Source organism: Camelina sativa, chromosome 11 (genome assembly GCF_030686135.1).
Source record: "Camelina sativa cultivar CO46 ecotype springtype chromosome 11, ASM3068613v1".
NCBI classification, from domain to species: domain Eukaryota; kingdom Viridiplantae; phylum Streptophyta; class Magnoliopsida; order Brassicales; family Brassicaceae; genus Camelina; species Camelina sativa.
Genome location: NC_141890.1, coordinates 46,829,449 through 46,850,387, shown reverse-complemented (window position 1 = coordinate 46,850,387; position 20,939 = coordinate 46,829,449). Strand labels below are relative to the sequence as shown.

The window sequence follows — 20,939 nt, the reverse complement described above, 5'->3', positions numbered from 1 at the left end:
ACAGACTGACAAATATTTTGGCTATTTATTGGATGTTCAATTTTAAAATTTTTTTTATTTATATAGATTAATATAGCCCTACATTTATTAATATATTAAACAAAATTTTAAACTTAAAAAATGATAACTGCCAGCCTGGCAGGAATTGACGGACACGAAGATATGTCAAGGACATGTGTGGTAGATACTGGATATTGAGGGATCACATGGTAGGGATGCTTTTGCTCCAATTAAAAACCAGATGGTAAAGATATTTAGGATCTAAAGTTTGCTGGTTCGAATGGGGCTTGGTACGAAACCATATAACATGTTCTGGTTTTGGTCTAACAAAAATGTTTAGGTTTTGATCCAGAATCACTTATTTATTAAAAAAAAAAAAATTACATGTAGTACATGTTAACTAAAACAATGTCAGGCCACGATAGCATTTCAAACCCTCATTGGTGATCGCGGCTGGGGTGGGCATTTTGGTGTAAGTTTGGATTCGGTTTGGTTCGGTTTATTCGGTTTTGGTAAAACTTTAACCAAACTCAACCGAAATTAGTTTAGTTTGGTTTGTGTTCAGATCGGTTTATGCTCTGTTCAGTTTGGTTCGGTTTTGATTCGGTTTAAACATTAGTTAATGTAACAAAATAAAATTGACTATGGTTTAATAATAGTTAACTAATCAAATAAATTAGAAAATTAAAATTAACACCTAATATTAAATATAATCAAATCTATATTTATATTCAGTTAATTTTATTTAAAAAGTTAAAATAAAATAAAATAAAAACCAAATGCAAGTGGTAATAGATAAAATCACATATTTATCATTTTAATAATATTATTAATTAATTTAACAAATACAATGAATTATTGGTTCGGTTCGGTTTCCGAATCATTTGGGTTGAGAAGAAATATTACCGAATGGTTGGCGTGTAGGATTGGATTTGGTTCGGGTTGGTTTGAGTTCAGTTGGTTCGGTTCGGTTAAAATGCCCACCCCTAGCGGTATAGAAGTAAGCTTTAACCCAAATCAGAGTGTGATGGGGCAGTTTGAAGCATGTGATGTTATGATGGTTCTCGGCTCAGCGAATAGAATCGCAAGAACTGTAACGAATATTGTCACTCAATAGAGATGTTTTCAATCCTATCTGGCATTTGGATAGTCTTCTTAGCTTCATAATCTAGTGCATCTGTGATGCTTACTTTGGTTTTTTCTTGTTCTGGTTTCTATTTTTACCTTTGTAATTACTGGTTTAGTGGATCTGAAATAAAATTCAGGATGAAAAAAAAAAAAATTGTTGACGCCCTTAAATATAAATGGAAACACAAAAAAAAACTTTGAAAAAATAAAGTGTACAGTTTGGAAAGGGATTTTGACAAGCAATACATTTTCTTGGGATATGTGTACTCCCTATATAGAATCAGAGAACTTTTAAGGATTATATTCACAATTATTTTATGTGTGAGCATTTCCAATCCATCTCTATTTTTTCCATTATAAATAGAGAAAAATATAATAATTTATTTTAGAGACAAAATTTGCTCCAATCCACCTCTATTTTCACTTATAAAATAGAGATTCCTATATTTTCCTCTATTTATAGAAGAAAAAATAGAGTCTTTTTATGTATAGAAGAAAAAATAGTATTATTTATTTTAGAAGTGAGAATAGATGTGGATTGGAGTAAAACTCACCTCTATTATAGAGATCTCTATCACAGAGGAAAAAATAAGAAAAACTATTGGAGATGGTCTTAATATATATATATATATATATATATATATATATATATTTTTTTTTTACGTCAAAATGTTCACACATTTAAATTTAGTATAATATGAAATAAAATTTTTTTTTGTCAACAAAAGATCAGCTCATGTGGGAAATTGTTTACAAACAAAACATTCTGCGGAAATGTGCACGCCTGGCGTGCCAAAAAATCTGCAGTTATATTTGCATTTCTAGGAACAAAAGATAAATAAAAAGTAGAAAACTCCTCCCTGTCACTCTTGATGTTATCGAGATATGTCGAGAAAGCCGGCCAGTCAGAAGAAGAAGACACCATCTTCACCAAGTTTAAACAGTTTGAAAAGAAAGTCACGTCACAAAAGTCATGCCCGATCATGCACCTCATAGCCCAAATAAAAACTTTGACTTCTGATATATCATGGTTTTTAGGTGTTTTTAGCCATGATATAAGTCTTATTTATAGAGTCTTTTTGGTATTTTTAGAGTCTTTTGAGTCTTTATAGGATTAAGCATTGATTGGAGCTTAATGGAGCTAAATTTGAGGATTTAGAGCTTAATCAAGCATTGAGGCTGAGCTACGAAGTTGGGAGACGAATTCAGAAATGAGCATCGATCGATGCAACTGATGGTATCGATCGACACAAAGCCAAAGAAGAAATTGGAAGTTTTCCAACAAGTTTTGAAGATTTACAAATATGCCCCAAAGTTTTCCATATTTGCATCATTAGTCCTTGGACGTGTTTAGGAATATAAATAGGATTTTTGGGTCATTGTTTAGACCTAAGCTTTATTTTTCCCTGCAACTTTTGAGAGAAAACCCTGAGAGATTTTGGAGAGCTTTTGGAGAGAAGAATCAAGACTCCTTCAGAGAAGATTCAGAACTCCTTTACTTCTTCTTTTAATCTCTTAATGTTATCTATTTTATTCATGATTTGTGTTTTTACAATTATGTCTGAGTAGATCTGCTTGTTAGGTTTAGGGTTTCTCATTAGGAATTTCATGGATTATTAGATCTGTTATTATTTAGGATTCATTATCTTTCTTGTTCTTCACCATAGGTTGTTTTTAATGCTAGATCTTTGATTAGTCATCTGGATTTAGATCTTAGGATTATTAATTGATATGAGAATATAATTGATTTTCCTGACAAAAACCTTTGGTGAGTAAAATTACTTTTTGCAAAGAGATTTGAATTAGTGATTTTGTGAACTTATCTAAACTTGATTTTATTGCTGGTTTTTAACTTGAATTTTGCAAAGAGATTTGGATTTTCGGGTTTTAAAACTTAGATAATATTTGCAGTTAGAAATGATTTATTTTATAATTGTGTTTAGAGTTCAAGAACGGTGTTTAATTGTTGAATCCTGCTTGCTTAATTAATTGATCTGATTTTCCATGATTTCCTGAGAATTTCCCTAGGCCTAGCGTTTTTAATTCTTGAATTTACAACACTTTTGAATTCTGTTTTTGCATTGCTTTTAAATTAATATTTTGGTTTAGTATAATTAAAAAATTATTAAATTTATTGTGTGTTCTGGAGTTTTTGTGGATATGATCCCTAAATACTACAATTGATCTCTTAATTTGAGAGAATAGCTCAAAGTAAATTTGAGCATATCAACTTCATTATGTAAGGGGAAAAAACTCTGCCGGAAAATTGGAAATGTCTTCACGGGCTCAAGGGACCACTAGAGAAAACAGATTTTAGACGGCACCAAATTTTTAGACTTTTATTAGTAAGTTTGACAATGAATAGGTGGTCCTTAACTCTCAAGCTTCGCAAACGAACAACAATACAGGCTTGCATACAAGACTACAAATATATTCAGACTTAACCTTGCAACTCCTCCAAAATAAAATTTCGTGGTAGCCTCGTAGTCAATAGTCGTCTCTAGTGAACCTTGTATGGCCATTCTAATACCAGATTATTCAACTTTTCATATTTCTTGTTTTTATTTTTTTTCCCTTTCGATGTGACTTGTCATATATTTTTTTTTCTTTCCTTTCGATGTGACTTTTCATATCTTTTTTTGGTTTTTCTGTCACCAAAATACCACAACGACAAAATAGTAAAATACATGTCATTGTGTCATCCTAAAACAAAAGAAAGGTAAGCAGATTTCCAATTTGCCTTTACATCGTCTCTTGGAGAGAAAACCAAAACAAGTATTGACAAATGTGTTCTCTTTCCAAACGTAATGTCGTATTCCAACTTGATACTAAAATCTTTCTAGTATTGGTACTTATTCTAAGTTCATTTTCTTAAAATCTTTTGGTATTTCTGCGGACTTGGATGATGGAAACTTGATTTTTGGGTTTTTTTTTATTTTTATATATTTTATTAATATGAAAACTTAAATTATATTAAAATATCTTTTTAAATAGCTTATTTTAAAGTTATTTTCATTTTATTTAATTAGAAATTTTAATGGAAAATGAATAAAATAGCTAAGTTTTAAAATCAATTGAATAAAATAGTGAAATAACATCCTATTTTACAGCAAAACTGAAATACAATATTTCAGTGGGGAGAACCTCTCTTAGTCTCTCAAATACAATATTTTAAGAATTTTTATACAACTTGACTGTTTATTTAAAATTTAAAACTACAAATCAAACTCAAAACAAATTAAATTAGAACTAGTGTCAAATGAGTCTCTAGGAAGGTTCTTAAAGTCTCTCATTTGAGAGAGTCACTTTATTTTTTTATTATTTTTTTTTTGAAAATAATGTTAAATTATATTCAAAAGTAATAATACTGTTTTACAACTATTGCAACATTCTGTTGAAATTCTCAATTATAAGACATGGAAAATATTTTAAAATCTAGTGCCTAGCCAAATGAGGAGAGGATTGTCGTAACGTCGATCTCCCTTGAGTCCAAGTGCCATAAGTTGGTTTTGCATATGCTTGTCAATGTGTTGAACTATGCGTAGTGGAGGATTGGAGGCTTCGCCATGTTTCCTCCCATTACGCTCCATATTTAAAAAATCGCTAGGCGCTAATCGGACGGTAAGGCAGCGCTATAATATATTAAACTTGTGAATATTAACCGAAGTTGTAGCGTAGTCTAGTGGTTTGGTGTATATTTAACACTATGGACCATGGTTCGACTATTAGATAGTGTATTTTTTTGCCTATTTTCTTAGAATTACTCTTAATTATAAACGAAATGACTAATATACCCATGTCTTCTTCCATGTGTGTCTGCGACCTGTAACCCTAATCAGTGCCGCTTTTTTTTTTTCTTTTTCTATGCGGTTTCTATTTGTTTTCTTGTAGATTTAGTCCCTACATCATAGATCTCCAAAGAAAAACTTATTTCGAACTTAAAAAACGTGAAAAAACTGAATTATTTGAAAATTTCCGATTTGTTTGCCACATAGGATGAAATCACGGCGATTACCCTCCGCCAAGCGTATAATCGGCGATTAACCAGCCTCGGCGGCCGCGTTTTTGAACAGGTCGTTGCCTGCAAAACAGAGGATGCGAGGAACTGCTTTGTACGATCGCTCCAGTTGTTGGACGTGGAGGTGATTATCGAAGACCAGCTAGTAGAAAAACAAGTTCCGTAGATGGCCTGAGCTATATTTTCCCATACCTCTGTGCTGAAGCTATAGAAGAAAAACAAATGGTCTCTAGTTTCAGCAGCATTACAGAAAACGAACTCCCCCAGGTCGCCGCGAGACCACTGTGCCATCCGGTCACCGGTAGAGAGCTTATTTCGTCTTGCCAGCCAAGTACAGAAAGAGAATTTTTGTGTTGAGTGACCAGACGCATTTATACCAAGGGACCTCAGTAGCCGTGGAGCGGATTTGATTCTAAGTTTCCTTGGTGGAGAAACGTGGACGAAACTTGCCATTCTTGCCTTTCCAAAGAACCGCATCATCCCTGGAGGATCTGCTTTCATATTTCGCCAAAAGTTCAGCTTCCATTAGCATGTAGTGCTGCAGACGGTGCCTCCTTTGACCACGCCTACCCCATGCGTCTGCAGCTGTTATTGAACTGCTAATTCTCATATCAATGTAACCTCGTTCCCCTGCTATATCATGGTTTTTAGGTGTTTTTATCCATGATATAAGATTTATTTATAGAGTCTTTTTGGTATTTTTAGAGTCTTTTGAGTCTTTATAGGATTTAGCATGGATTAGAGCATAATGGATCTAAATTGGAGGATTTGGAGCTTAATCAAGCATTGAGGCTGAGCTACGAAGTTGGGAGGCGAATTCAGAGGATGCATTGATCGACACAACATCAGCATCGGTCGATGCAGAGTTCACAAGAAGAAATCGGAAGTTTTCCCACAAGTTTTGAAGATTTACAAATCTGCCCCAAAGTTTTCCATATTTGCATCATTAGTCCCTGGACGTGTTTAGGAATATAAATAGGATTTTTGAGTCATTGTTTAGACCTAAGATTTATTTTCCCTACAACTTTTTGAGAGCAAAATCCTGAGAGATTTTTAGAGAGTTTTTGGAGAGAAGAATCAAGACTCCTTCAGAAAAGATTCAGATGTCCTTTATTTCTTCTTTAATCTCTTTCTTAATGCAATTTATTCAGAAGATGTTTTGTGTTTCATTGATTATGTCTGAGTAGATCTGCTTGTTGGGTTTAGGGTTTTTCATTAGGGATTTCATGGATTATTAGATCTGTTTATTTAGGATTCATTATCTTTTTGTTCTTCACCATAGGTTGTTCTTAATGCTAGATCTTTGATTAGTCATCTGGATTTAGATCTTAGAATTATTGATTGATATGAGAATATAATTGATTTTCCTGACAAAAACCTTTGGTGAGCAAAATAACTTCTTGCAAAAAGATTTGAATTAGTGATTTTGTGAACTTATCTAAACTTGATTTTATTGCTGGTTTTTAATTTGAATTTTGCAAAGAGATTTGGATTTTCGGGTTTTAAAACTTAGATAATATTTGCAATGAGAACTGATTTATTTTACAATTGTGTTTAGAGTTCAAGAACGGTGCTTAATTGTTGAATCCTGCTTGTTTAATTAATTTATCTGATTTTCCATGATTTCCTGAGAATTTTCCTAGACCTAGCGTTTATTCCTATTGATTTACAACTCTTTTATTTTCTGTTTTATTTTGCAATTTAATTAAAATATTTATGTTTAGCATAGTTAAAAGATTATTAAATCTATTGTGTGAATCTAGAGTACTTGTGGATACGATCCCTAAGTACTACAATTGATCTCTTAATTTGAGAGACTAGCTCAGGGTTAAATTTGAGCATATCAAATTTTGGCGCCGTTGCCGGAGACTCTTTTGATTCACCATTAGATTAAAGTCTTTGATTTTGTCTAGATTTTTATTTTTCTGTTTTACTCACACGCTTTTGTTTCTTTTCTCTTGTGTGTTTCAGGTACATGCCTAAGCCGCACACAAGGAAAAATCAAACATGCCTACCTTGAATCTTACAAACCAAGAGTTAGGAAGACTAGAGCGTGACAACAAGAAAGCAGCCAAATCAGCAAAGATGGTCAACCCAAACATATTGAGACCAGATGCGGCTGGAGTTTTGAGGGATCAAGAGGGTCATGTGCGCAACGAACAAGGCCAAAAACTTGATGCTGATGGACGGGTTATTCAGGAAGAACTCGTCGCGGTTGAGGATGATGCACGTGGTGTCGAGCGACGCAATGTTGGCATCGATCGATGCAATGCCAGAGCCGATGCGGAGAATGTTCAGAGGCGACGGGACGACAATGGAGAACTTTCTTGTTGGACAAAGACCATTCCAGAATTTGCCGCATGAGAAGCCTCTAGACCATATTGAGCACTTTGAGGATATAGTCACAAGTATCAAAGCTAATGGAGTCACAGAGGACTATCTCTACTGCAAGCTTTTCCCCTACTCTCTTGCTGGGGAAGCTTCTCATTAGTTAAGGCAACTCAAACCAGGATCTCTGACAACCTGGCATGACATCAAGGTGGCGTTCTTGAACTATTTCTACGATGATGCAATGTCTGATGAGCTGAGGATTAAGCTCTCCACCTTTAGACAAGGACCAGCTGAATCTTACAAATCTGCTTGGGTAAGGTTCAAAGCATACCAGAGAGACTGTCCGCATCATGGGTTCTCAGAGGTGCAACTAATTAGTATCTTCTTTAGTCCTATATCAAGTTGTTTCCAAATATTTTTAAACACAATATTACAAATTTATTTTCCACAGATTTTATTGACAAACCACAACGTTCAATAAAAATTAGGATCTGTGCTAGAGCACGGATTGAATTTTTTTTATTTATATTATAATTTTAAGACTTACATACTCTAGCACTGGTTAAATTTTTATATACTCTAGCACGGAAGCTTATCTAAAATAATTGTTGAATCCTGCATATTAATAGTTTAATCTGGTGGAGGATTCATAAAGTGCAAGTCCATGGAGAATTGATCCGGTGCTTAATTGTTGAATCCTGCATATTAATTTTTCTATAAATTTTTATATACTCTTGTTGGCGAGATTATATATGCGAGATATTTGGAAATAATCCAAATTAAATATCTTTCATAATTATCTAAGATAATTATTATAGAAATAATAAATAATTGGAAGATTATATGTTTAGATAGGGTTCAGGTTTTATTATAAATAAGATGTTTAGACCACTTTTTGTATTTAGTTGATTGATTAATAAAATAAAAAAATCAGCTATTCAATTTTTTCGGTAACCCTTGTTTTCGGTAGAATATTAACAAAACCTGGAGGATTGGACCGAGCAGTCCCCCTCTCGGACCAATCGGTTCGTCTCAACTTTTTAACGGCCTGAACAAATGTTTTTTTGGTTGTTAAGAAATTTCTAGTATACCGTCAAACTGATCATGAACAAGTTAGTACTTTCCAATGGCAGTTGGAAAGTTAACAGAGCTATCAAAATGGGTGGGGCTGTCCATAGTCTGTCTATGTTCAATTTATTATGGACCGATCATGGATAAGTCCATAAATGAGATGTGCTTAAATGATCTAAGACCAATATTGTTCATGGACAAAACCTGAATAGTCTATATGGATATTGGATAATACACATCTATACTTATAAAAAGAATGAGCTATAAGCTCCTAAAGCTGTCCACCTAGGATTTAAAACATCCAATAGGGATTCGACATATCACTTATTAACATTTTATACAATTTCCAGAATTTTCTATATTAAGAATTATTTTAAACAACTTATCATGATTTGATATGTCATTCATTAACGTTTTCTAAATTTCCAGAACTTTTTAGAAAGGAAAATTTTAAATTTAAAAAAAATGCACAATATCCCACACTGCCTAAAAAAATTTTAGACAATGGTTCAGAACCAGTATAAATAAGACTAATATGCTTCCAACAACGAATGAGCAGGAAAGCTTGATTTATCAAGAGTCCAAGTTTAAAAGTTTTATTCGGTTTGATCCAGTTTTTTATTTGATCAAATTAAAACTTTAAAAGTTTCAAAAAAAATATTATTATATTAAAAAAAATTCAAAGTTTAAATATTATAAATATTAAAATGTTTAAAAGTTCTTAGCTTTTAAAAAGTTTTTAAATATTATACTTTTTAAATTTTAAAAGTTTAAAATATTATAATTATTATAACTTTTTAAAAGCTTCAAATTTTATATTTCGAAACCTTTTGAAAGTTTAAAATATTACAAATATTGATATAAAACATAAATTATTTTATTTATCTACGTTTGTGCTTTATATTTCTTATGAGCTGTAAAACATATTTTTGTGTATGATTTTATAGATAAGTAGATATTCATTCATTAATTTATTTTTGGGTCTAAGGAAAAAGGATTGACATCGCAAGACCTTGATTTGATGTTTGAGTCAAGTTTTGGGGTTTAAAGAAGAAAGATGGACGACAAACACATATATTTTATTAGCTATACATAGGCATCACCAGGGTTAAGGTTTATTAACCATCGGTTATGGTTAGAAATATTGTTTAACCTTTACCATAACCGTTTAATAAGGGGTTAAATGGTTACATTTAAATATGGTTCCGGTTCAAGCGGTTACGGTTATATACAATTACAGTTATTTGATAATATAATATGATTGATATTATTTGATGAAAGAATATAATTGATATTATTTATTTATAATTAATATGTTCTTAGAGTGTACTCATATTTCTATATATCATATGATTCATATTAAATAAATAATTATTAGTATATTTTATTATGTTTTAAAAATATTATAAACCAAGTAAGGATTTTGGTTTGAGAAGTTTCTAAACGAGTGAATCTAAAACCAAATAAGTATATGGATGAAATTATCAATAATTGGGTGCATGTGTTGACTAAGGTGGTCTTCATGAATTTCACAAATTTTATGAGAAAATAAATGATTTTGTTCTTGGAGTTTGATGGTTTAACAAGTTGTGTGGTAGTCTAAAAAAGGGTTTTTTCAGTTGAAGAATGTGAAGAAGTTGACGAGGAAGAAGAAGAAAAAGAGTATAACAAAAAACTATAAGGTAAAAGTAACGATGACAATTACCACAAAATTTGACAATGAAAATGACAAGAAAGAATATGAAGAATAAGAAAACATTGAATAAAAAACACGAAAGCATAGGTGGTTCCGATCAATTAAATATGAAAACGAGTTAAATTCAAGATTATAAAATTGTTTCGTTTTTCTGGTGATCAAATAAATGGTTTAGGATATGTGAGGTCATCAGTTTGATTTGCCTCGCATGTACGACGAGTTAAATTCATGATTTTATTAATCAGATTTGATTTTATAACAGAACTGATTTTTATATTTTAAAAAATATGTATCTGAAATTTAATTTTTTTCTTTAATACTAATTTAAATTTTTTTATAAGATAATATTTTATTACCGTCATCAATCATATATAACTTTCATCAAAATATATCAAATAAACCCACGCGTAGCATGGATTCAAAACCTAGTATTACCTAAAAACTAGGTTGAATTTGATTTGAGAACAAATTTAGAAATAATTTCTCATCTCATTTTTTAAACCTAGGCTGTCAAAATGGGTAAATTACAAAATCAGGTTTTAGCGTGAAAATTATAATCACGTTTTTGATAGAAAATTTACAAAATCACCTTTCTAACGAGAAATAGCAGAAAAAAATTACAAGAACATGTTTAGCGAGAAAATTACAAATCATTTTTTTTACAGAAAATTTACAAAATCAAATTTTTTATGCGGGCAAATGACGGGATCAATTTTTTTGACGGAAAAATTCCAAAATCACATTTTTAGCTAAAACTTACAAAATCAAATTTTTTATGCGGGCAAATGACGGGATCAATTTTTTTGACGGAAAAATTCCAAAATCACATTTTTAGCTAAAACTTACAAAATCATGTTTTAAAAAATAAATAAAGACACAATCACATTTTGACAGGAAATTTACAAAATTACGTTTTTGGTGGAAAATTTACAAAATTATGTTTTTGGTGGAAATTTACAAAATCCTCTCGTATTCTATCATGTGTTTTTAATTTTTGTGTTTGTTTTTGGAATTTTTTTTTGGTCAACTAAACATTAAATTAAAAGATGACACCCAAGTTGGTTACCCAAACCGGAGGGTAAGAGTTTACAAAAGAAATTTTAGAAGCTAAAGATCTCGAAGAATGAGCAAAATAATCTGTCCTCACATTTGACACACGCGGGATCCTAGTAAGAGTGAAGGAGGGGAAGGATGATCTGAGCAGAGTGAAATCGTTCAGTAGATTTGAAAAAGCAGGACAATTGTTAGGGGACTGCACCATCACGACTAACTATGCACAGTCCATCTCAAAATTTGACAGTCTACACCACCCGCCAGGAAGGACTCCATAGCCCAAATCAAGGCTTGAAATTTCGAGTGTATGGGTGTAGGGCTGCGTCTAAGACTTCGCGCTCCCAAGAGTAGCGTCATATCTGTTTTTGGATTTTTATGTTTAGACATAGGTGTTCCATTTTCTTTTCCTTTTACAAAATGTGTTCTATTTTTCCAGTAGACATCCATAGATAACCCATAAAAACATGGTAATTAATGGACATAATCGTTAATCGATAAGGTCTACTATTTGTCCATAATCAAAATAGACGTGGATAGCCCATTTTAACAACTCTAGAAGTTAGTCAAGTTGATAATGTTCACTTTGTTATCATAATTTCATGTGAATATTACATAAACTAGGTAAACAACCCGCACATAGTGCGGATAAATCAATTCAAATAAATTATTATGAGTAAAATTATTATTTGAGATTTAAGATTCGTTTGTATAAAACAAAATATATAACTAATTTTTATTATTATACAAATGTGTGACTATTTTGTGTAAACATACATTTCACCCGTGAAATATTTAAATGTAGACAAGAATTTTAACGTAGTGGAGGAATTTGTATGGACTTTATTATAATAAAATATGAATAATTATCAATTTTAAAAAATAATTTGTTGTTTTAAAAAAATAATATAGTTTCAAATTAAATGGCTACAAATATTTTTAATTTATGTAATGAATTTTGATTTAAATCTATAGTGGCATAGATGTAATTAGTATAATTAATGAGAATTATTTGCTAAAATGTACTTGGAGCTTTTTGGCGACAACATATCAGTATTTTTTCAAGAATGTTTTTCTATTAATATATAGGGAATAAATATGGTATGTAATTTTCATAATTATATGTGAATATATATAGTACAAATAAATATCACATATTTCAGTATATGGAAAAGGTCGTAGCCAAGTGGTACTGGGCTAGAAGTTCTTATACAGTACACGGAAGGAGTGGCCGTACAAATTTTAAACGAGAGATCAATTTTCCATAAGCATGGAATTATCTGATCATTTCCATTTTGCCAGTCAAAAATCATGTCATTTTTAGACATATATATTTTAAAACTCAATGAATAAATTATTCGATGATTACACTTACTTTTAGTCGGGTGGTATCTAGATTACCCTGATTATTAACAAAAACTCGTATTAATGTTTTTCTTACTCATATGTAAAAATGAAGACAAATCTGGGGTCCGCCAAATTGTGTCCCTCTAGTGCTGGCACTTGATTGTTTATGTATTTATCCACAATTCGTTTATATAAATTTCATTTTATTAGTTCTACAAAAATTCTGAATCTCACTATAAAATAGATTCGAAGTCGCCATAACACAGGAATAAACAAATAAACTGTTATTTTCAAAAAAAAAAAAAAAAAAAAAAAAAAAAAACAAATAAACTGTTACTTAGCCCTTTTCCTCTGAGTAGTAAATGTTTCCCTTTATTTGAAACCTGAAATCTTTTGATAGTCTTCATTTCAAAGACAATAGTGTTAAACTATGGCTAGTGAGATCAAAGAGCATGGTGATAATCCACGGCTTCGCAAGCATAGTAATATATACAATCCACGGCTTCTCAAGCAGTCAGCTGGTGCGGAGGCTTGTTGCATCTTCAGATTCCCTCATAGCCTTCCACAAAAGGACAACAATGCCTATAAACCGAAGATAGTATCCATAGGTCCTTACCACCACAAGGAAAAACAAGTGCAAATGATTCAAGAGCATAAACATCGGTTTATGACGCTCTTCCTTGCCGAAGAAAATTTATCTCAAAATTGTTTGGTTGATGCGGTGCGTCAATTAGAATATGAGATACGGAGGTCTTATTCTGAAGAGCTACACTTAACTAGTGAGAAATTGGTTGAGATGATGATTCTCGATGGGTGTTTCATTCTTATGCTATTCTTAGTGACGTCAGGAAAAATCAAGGCTAACCCCGAAGATCCAATTTTTTCCACAAGGTGGATTCTCCCATTTCTTCGACACGACCTCCTCCTCTTGGAAAACCAGGTCCCTTTCTTCCTCCTTGAAAAATTATATTCAGGATATCCTAGTTCAAAAGAAATTGATTTAAACAAAATGGCGCGCAACTTCTTCCAGTATTCCCTAGGACACATCATTGATCTTACTTCTCCACACAAAGATAATACTGATCCAAATCATCTTCTTGATTTGATTCGAAAGAGATTCATCCCCCAATTGTCCTCTCACAAAACACCAAGCAATAGTTCCAATACCCCAAATCATCCAAAATTTATTTTGTCAGCCAAAACACTAAATCTCCAAGGAATAAATTTTCAGTCTAAGAGCAATGCAGAAACACTATTGGACATCAAGTTAGAGAACAACAAACTTCAGATTCCAAGAATAGTTTTGGATGGATCCATCAGCTCGTTGTTTGTTAATTGTGTTGCCTTTGAGCAATACAAGCAGTGTTCCAACGATGTCACCAGCTACATAGTTTTCATGGGCCTCCTCATGAAAGATAAAGATGATGCTACTTTCTTATGCAACCAACAGATCGTAGAGAATTGTCTTGGAACTGATGATGAACTCTCTCAGTTTTTTAAGAACACCAGGGAAGGTGTTACATTCGACCTAGCTGCGAGCTACTTAGCAACAGTGTACGAGGGCATTAATAAGTATACTTCGAAATGTTACACTGGTTACTGGGCAGATTTCAGGCACACACATTTCAATTCTCCTTGGACTATTATATCACTTTGTGCTGCAATAACAGTTATAGGTCTTACTGTTGCACAACTCTGTTATGCGATTCTTTCATATAAAAATGATAGAATGGAAAAGAATGATTGAAAAAGAGTCTCCCTTCTTCGATTCTTAGGAATTGCAAGGTTATGTTTCTGCTTTGTAATTGTTAAATCGTGAGAAAATTAATTGTTTCTAGCTATAACTTTTATCACTAACTTGTATGGATAATTTTATTTAAAGAACACAAAATTCATGAAAGAAATATATAACAATTATATTGTTTAATACAAAATTTTATTAGTGTAGAAATTAAAATTAACATATAAAAGTTGTTCGGTAAAAGAAAACTAAATCGAATGTTGTTCGAATCAGATTTTTGGGCAGTTGAGTTTGTTCTTTAAAGCAGCATCATGTGTTTGGAATAGCGGCGGAACATGATAGCTGCTAGTTCATTCACTAGGGGGAAGAAACCAAACAAGAACACTGGGATACCTGCCCGGAGCCCGGTGAAAGACAACAAATGCCATAAAAATAGGACAATTCTCATAAGTAACATAAAGATAAGTTTTGTATATTATATTATACAGGGCAATACTATATTGAAAATATTACATTCACACTCACTTTTACCTGAAGTATTCACTGGACAATTATTTGTTTCATCCTCTTATTCACTCTCTCTTAGTTTTTTTTTGTCAAACAAGACTTGTATTTCGTTCAATCAAACTCCTCGAGAGCAAAGCTTACAAAGTCTCCCTACTTAAAAAAAGGTTCCAACAAACTTCAAAAAGCATACAAGAGGATAGAAAGGATAAGCCATAGAGAATTAGAGACCGAAGCAAACAAGCAACAAGCCACTAGCGGCCTATGGTGTGTCATAGATAGGCATATGTGGCTAAAGTCCGCAGGCTGTTTTGGTTTGGTCTTGAGAAACAACAGGTTCAAACTTAAATATATATATCCAGAAAAAATTAAACCTTTCGGACTCAGCCTATTTGAGCTATAGGGTTTTTTGAGCTTAGTCCGATCGGGCTCGGACTGGCCCGAAAAACCCTTAAATAAATATATTTGTATTTTTTTGTTAACATTTTTGTTTAATTAGAATATTTGATTAATAATTTATTGTAAATAAAATTTAAAACTATAATACTAGTGTCATAATTTACTTAATAACCTTACTTATTACTTTTAAAAAAATTTATATGATTTATATATTATTTTATTTGGATAAAGTATAAATGAATTATTTCTTTTAAACCTTTTCTTTTAACTTAAAATAAAATCAGGCGACTTAGTCTGAGTGAGCAATTACTGGAGAAAGCTGTAGCGGCATATGGTGCAGATGTTATCAGGTAGATAAATATCACTTGCTAAATAAGCACTATGTAGCTAGTGTTTGCTTCTTGTATCTTCAAGTTAATAATTTTAGAACCCTCACAATTGAGCAGATTCACTCAGAAGAACTTTCTCAGGATATATCCAAAAGGCACAAGGTTTAACTCTTCAAACTATAAACCTCAGATCGGTTGGATGAGTGGAGCTCAAATGATTGCATTCAACATGCAGGTCTGTCTCAAATCCTCAGTCCCTGAATCTTCATCTGAGTTTTACTGTGATGAAGCTAAATAATAACCAAATGCATCAATGTAGGGGTATGGCAGAGCATTATGGCTTATGGAAGGTATGTTTCGAGCAAATGGAGGGTGCGGTTATGTCAAGAAGCCAGATTTTCTATTGAATGTAGGTCCTAATGGACAAGGTTTTTATCCCAAAGATAATTTATCTCCAAAGAAAACTTTAAAGGTTAGGCAATAGAGTTGAACATCCGTTGTTTCCTTCATTTATGCCTTCTACACTTGCTTGCTTAACATTTAACAATCTCAGGTGAAAGTCTGTATGGGAGATGGATGGCTTCTAGACTTCAAAAAAACTCACTTTGATTCTTATTCTCCTCCAGATTTCTTCGTTAGAGTATGTGAACGCCAATCTTGATTTTTTCCATTTTACCCTTATCTTGATTGATAGAGAAATTTAACTTGGTCAAATACAGGTGGGTATTGCTGGAGCACCTGTTGATGAGGTGATGGAGAAAACAAAAATAGAGTATGATACATGGACACCCATTTGGAATAAGGAGTTCACATTCCCGTTAGCAGTTCCTGAACTTGCTCTGCTCCGTGTTGAAGTCCATGAGCATGACAAAAATGAAAAAGATGATTTTGGAGGTCAAACTTGTCTACCAGTGTCCGAGTTAAGGCAAGGCATACGCGCTGTTCCACTCTTCAATCGAAAGGGAGTGAAATACAGCTCCACACGGCTTCTTATGCGCTTCGAGTTTGTCTGAGACGCCATTTTTGGTGCGTGTATCCATCTAGATTTATATCTTCTTACTTTTATTTGATATGTTGTATGTTTATTATGTGTCTGATGCTTCTTCATCGAGTAATAAAAATTGATCTTTACATGAGAAAATATATAGATCTTCTGAAGTTCCTGTCCTTTATGGTTTCTTTCTTTTATATATGTTACCAGTTTTTTGGTCTTGAGATTAAGTTTTGTTCAATAAGTACGAATAAACAAAGAACTCCCTATGCAAGTTATAGTAACATGATGCATCCCTCATCTTATGATAGAAACATAACCTCTTTATTCTTTTTCTGGATATTGGTATTGGATAGCTTATAAAGTAGTTATTTATACGCATGGGGACTTATATGAAGAAGCTTCATATCTTTAGCTAAACTATTAGTTATTTAAGCCTGTGTCACTCTGTTTGCTGCACTAAACACGTGAAATTCTGAAGTAGAGTATATATTCTGGAATCTTTTGTTGGTATATGAATCTCTTTATGCTAATTAATCAATTTTTTTTAGCGTTGCTTTATATTTAACAATCTAAAGGTATATATTCTTAATCCATAGATAAAGACCACACCATCCATATATGCTTACTAGTGAAGAAAGACAGATTCTTGATTCTATTTCATCTTTGGAGAGATTGGTAACTTACAGATGTTTTGGGATTCTTCAAAGACTTTAATGAGTGTTTTAACAGTGACTTGAAAGACTTTGCATACCGTGAAATGTGGAAGGAAAGAAAGAAAATGAAAAGTATTGAGAAACCCAATCGTTGAATCCTTGAAGCTTCCCTCAGCTACATCATTATGCTTCTGGAATTAGATGCCATAATAATTGTTTAAGCTGGTTTTTTTGGAAAGTGAGGTTTTTCAACATGAGTCTCTTGGCTGGGAATATATGGAAAAGGAAGAGGAAAGCTAAGAGCACTGAGCAAAAAGAGGCATACCACTATATAATTATAATAAAGTATGGAAGAAAAAAGAACGATTTATATTTGATTTATGAGTATGAAGATCATGCCAAATATGCAGGACTTGCTATTTAACTAAACTGCAGGAACTTTGTGAAGAGAATCCTGGAGCTGAAATATATAAATAGAGATTGGCTGGTGTGATTGTGAAGTATCTTGTCGCCTTTTCTTGAGCTGAGATTTTCATTTTGGGAATACAAAGACCTGGGATGAAGAAAGATATGGGGAGATACAAAATGGGTTTGTGTTTCAGTGACAAGCTCCGAATGAACAGAGGATCCCCACCCCCGGATGTAGTGACAGCGTTTGTAGAGTATACCGAGGGGAGAAACCACCTGACGGCAGAGCAGCTATGCCGGTTCTTGGTTGAGGTGCAAGGGGAGACTGAGGTGTCGATTTCAGATGCAGAGAAGATCATAGAAAGAATCACATGTGCAAGACATCATATCACTAAGTTTTTGAGGCATACGCTGAACCTTGATGATTTCTTCAGTTTCTTGTTTTCAGATGATATGAATCATCCAATTGATAGTAAGGTATTTTTCTCTCCTGAGGACTGACGTCTTTCTTTCTCTTGCAACATGGAAATTTTTTCAATCTTTGAGCTTTTGTTGATTCAGGTGCATCAAGACATGGAGTCTCCCTTGTCCAACTATTTCATTTACACAAGCCATAATTCGTATCTGACTGGGAATCAGATCAACAGTGAATGCAGTGATGTACCTCTCATTGCGGCATTAGAGAGAGGTGTTCGAGCTCTTGAACTTGATCTGTGGCCTAACTCTACTAAAGACGACATACTTGTTCTCCACGGCTGGTATGTCTTTGTGTTATGATGTCTATTCCAAGATCTATAGGTCGAAATTTTTGTCGAACAAAACAAAAGAGTATGTTACTGCTTTTAGGGCATGGACACCTCCAGTGGATCTGATCAAATGCTTGAGATCTATTAAAGATCATGCCTTTTCTGCATCTGCATACCCTGTGATATTAACCTTGGAAGATCATTTGACCCCAGATCTTCAAGCCAAAGCAGCTGAGGTGCGTTCATTGCCCTGTTAGTTTCACAAGTTCTTGAAGATTTTGACAAAGTTCTTTCTTTTCTTTTATATATTGCTGCAGATGATGAAAGAGGTATTCATGGATATGCTGTATTTTACTGAGTCTGACGGTTTAAAAGAGTTCCCGTCACCAGAAGATCTCAAGTATAGAGTTGTTGTATCTACAAAGCCTCCTAAACGGAACTGTGAAAAGGAGAAGGATTCTGAGTCAGATGTATCAGGAAAGGCGTCATCAGATGTTTCAGTAGACCGAGTAGATGATGAGAAGGTACTTATGCATTTCAAATTTAGGAGTTTTGGTTTTCTCAGTGTCATCTTAACTCTTAAGTATCTCTCTTTGCGTGCAATGACTTGTGTAGACCGAGGAAGAAACAAGCGAGGCTAAAAATGAAGAGGATGGATTTGATAAAGAATCCAGCAACTTGGATTTCGTCACCTACAGTCGCCTGATAGCTATTCCTTCTGGAAATGCTAAAAATGGATTGAAGGAAGCACTTACTATTGATAGTGGTGGAGTTAGACGACTGAGTTTGAGAGAGCAGAAGTTCAAGAAAGCCACTGAAATTTATGGAACCGAAGTCATGAAGTAAGTATAACATGCTATCAAAAAAGACAATAGATTTTGAGCTAGTTATTTTGTTTCTTGCTCTAAGCTCACTACAATCATAATCTAGATTCACACAGAAGAATCTGTTGAGGATATATCCAAAGGCCACACGAGTAAATTCCTCTAACTACAGGCCCTACAACGGTTGGATGTACGGAGCTCAAATGGTTGCTTTCAACATGCAGGTTTGCAGTTTTTCTCAGGCCTTTTTAACCATCTGACCATTTATAATCCTAACACAACTAACACATCTTTGGTCTCAAATTTTCAGGGATATGGAAGAGCTCTGTGGATGATGCATGGTATGTTTAGAGGGAATGGTGGATGCGGGTACGTGAAAAAACCGGAGTTTATGATGAACAATGGTCTCGGTGGACAAGTTTTTGACCCTAAAGCGAAATTACCCGTAAAGACAACTCTGAAAGTGAAAGTATACATGGGAAAAGGATGGGACTCATGTTTCCAACGAACTTGTTTCAACACTTGGTCTTCTCCTAACTTCTACACAAGGGTAAGCAACCTGTAGTTGGTAATAAACCTAGTTAGTACATAGTTGACTCTCTATTACGGCTCTGTTTATTTTTTAATCTCTAATTCATGTGGATTGCACTGTATCTGTGAAAGCAGGTGGGGATAACAGGAGTAAGAGCTGATAAGGTAATGAATAAAACAAAGAAAGAAGACAACACTTGGGAGCCTTTCTGGGACGAGGAGTTTGAGTTTCAGCTAACAGCACCCGAGCTTGCCTTGCTCAGAATTGAAGTTCACGACTATAACATGCCAGAGAAGGACGATTTCTCAGGCCAGACATGTTTGCCTGTGACAGAACTGAGACAGGGCATACGTTCTGTTCCATTGTATGATCGCAAAGGCGAGAGACTAGTTTCAGTTACACTTCTCATGCGGTTTCAGTTTGTTTAAAAACAAAGCTTCCTTCCTTGTTATTATCATCCAGAGAGTTTGTACTTTTGTAGTCTAGAGACTTTAGCAAATCAATGATCAACTACATTTCTCACAATTTGTAGTGTTGACTTTTTGCTTAACTTTTTAAGTGGTTCTTTTTGTATTTTTAATTAATACTTTCCTTTTCAGACACCAAATCGGATTGAGTGAGAGCTAAAAGATAATATAGGCTGAAAACTTTCTTTGTTATTCTGCATATGGAAAACGGACAAAATTAAAAATTGTATACACTGTTGTGTGGACTTAGGGCCTGACTGGTTCAAACGCTGCGGTTGCGGTTGCAGTTACGAGAGATTGCGGAAGCGGGCGATTGCGGTTTCAAGCGTTATTAAGCATTTTAAACGACTGGTTTAGCGGCTTAAAATTGGTGCGTTTGCGGGAGGTTTACGACTGGTTGACCAGCGGGTGCAATAGCAGTTGGAACATAATAAATGTGATATCTAATATATAAATGTTTAAAAACACCAAAATTTTTATTAAACTTGATTTATAATTAAAATTTATTAAAATAATAATTATTCAAAAAAAACATATTGAATTACTTATTCCTTTATGCATTTGGCTTTTCACCAAAAATTTAATCAAGTAATTTGATAAATGACAAAACATATGCTTTAGATCGTAGATCTTTTCTCTTTTCTCTTAGATCGTGGGTCAGTAGTTGCATCGGTAGAAATGGTCAAGTGAGAGTTGAGAAG

The 20,939-nt window shown here is 33.3% G+C and overlaps 2 protein-coding genes and 1 pseudogene across 3 annotated transcripts; all 3 read left to right on the top strand.

Moving 5' to 3' along the window:
- The first annotated feature begins 12,911 nt into the window (after positions 1-12,911).
- LOC147935518 (UPF0481 protein At3g47200 pseudogene) lies at positions 12,912-14,545 on the top strand (annotated as a pseudogene). Its single transcript, XR_015572928.1, has one exon. The product of XR_015572928.1 is annotated as a UPF0481 protein At3g47200 pseudogene (transcript).
- A 1,017-nt stretch (positions 14,546-15,562) lies between these two features.
- LOC147935517 (phosphoinositide phospholipase C 4-like) lies at positions 15,563-16,772 on the top strand. The gene is made up of 5 exons (XM_087474173.1): positions 15,563-15,635; positions 15,732-15,849; positions 15,934-16,086; positions 16,168-16,254; positions 16,334-16,772. The coding sequence occupies exons 2-5, from the start codon at positions 15,814-15,816 to the stop codon at positions 16,625-16,627; spliced, it is 570 nt and encodes a 189-aa protein (XP_087330299.1). The 5' UTR covers positions 15,563-15,635; positions 15,732-15,813; the 3' UTR covers positions 16,628-16,772.
- On the top strand, positions 16,568-20,296 carry LOC104726445 (phosphoinositide phospholipase C 5). Its single transcript, XM_087474166.1, has 9 exons — positions 16,568-17,606; positions 17,697-18,146; positions 18,231-18,427; positions 18,516-18,651; positions 18,733-18,939; positions 19,031-19,257; positions 19,346-19,463; positions 19,550-19,789; positions 19,906-20,296. Exons 2-9 carry the CDS (start codon positions 17,820-17,822, stop codon positions 20,197-20,199), a joined length of 1,746 nt encoding a protein of 581 aa, XP_087330292.1. The 5' UTR covers positions 16,568-17,606; positions 17,697-17,819; the 3' UTR covers positions 20,200-20,296.
- The last annotated feature ends 643 nt before the right edge of the window (positions 20,297-20,939 follow it).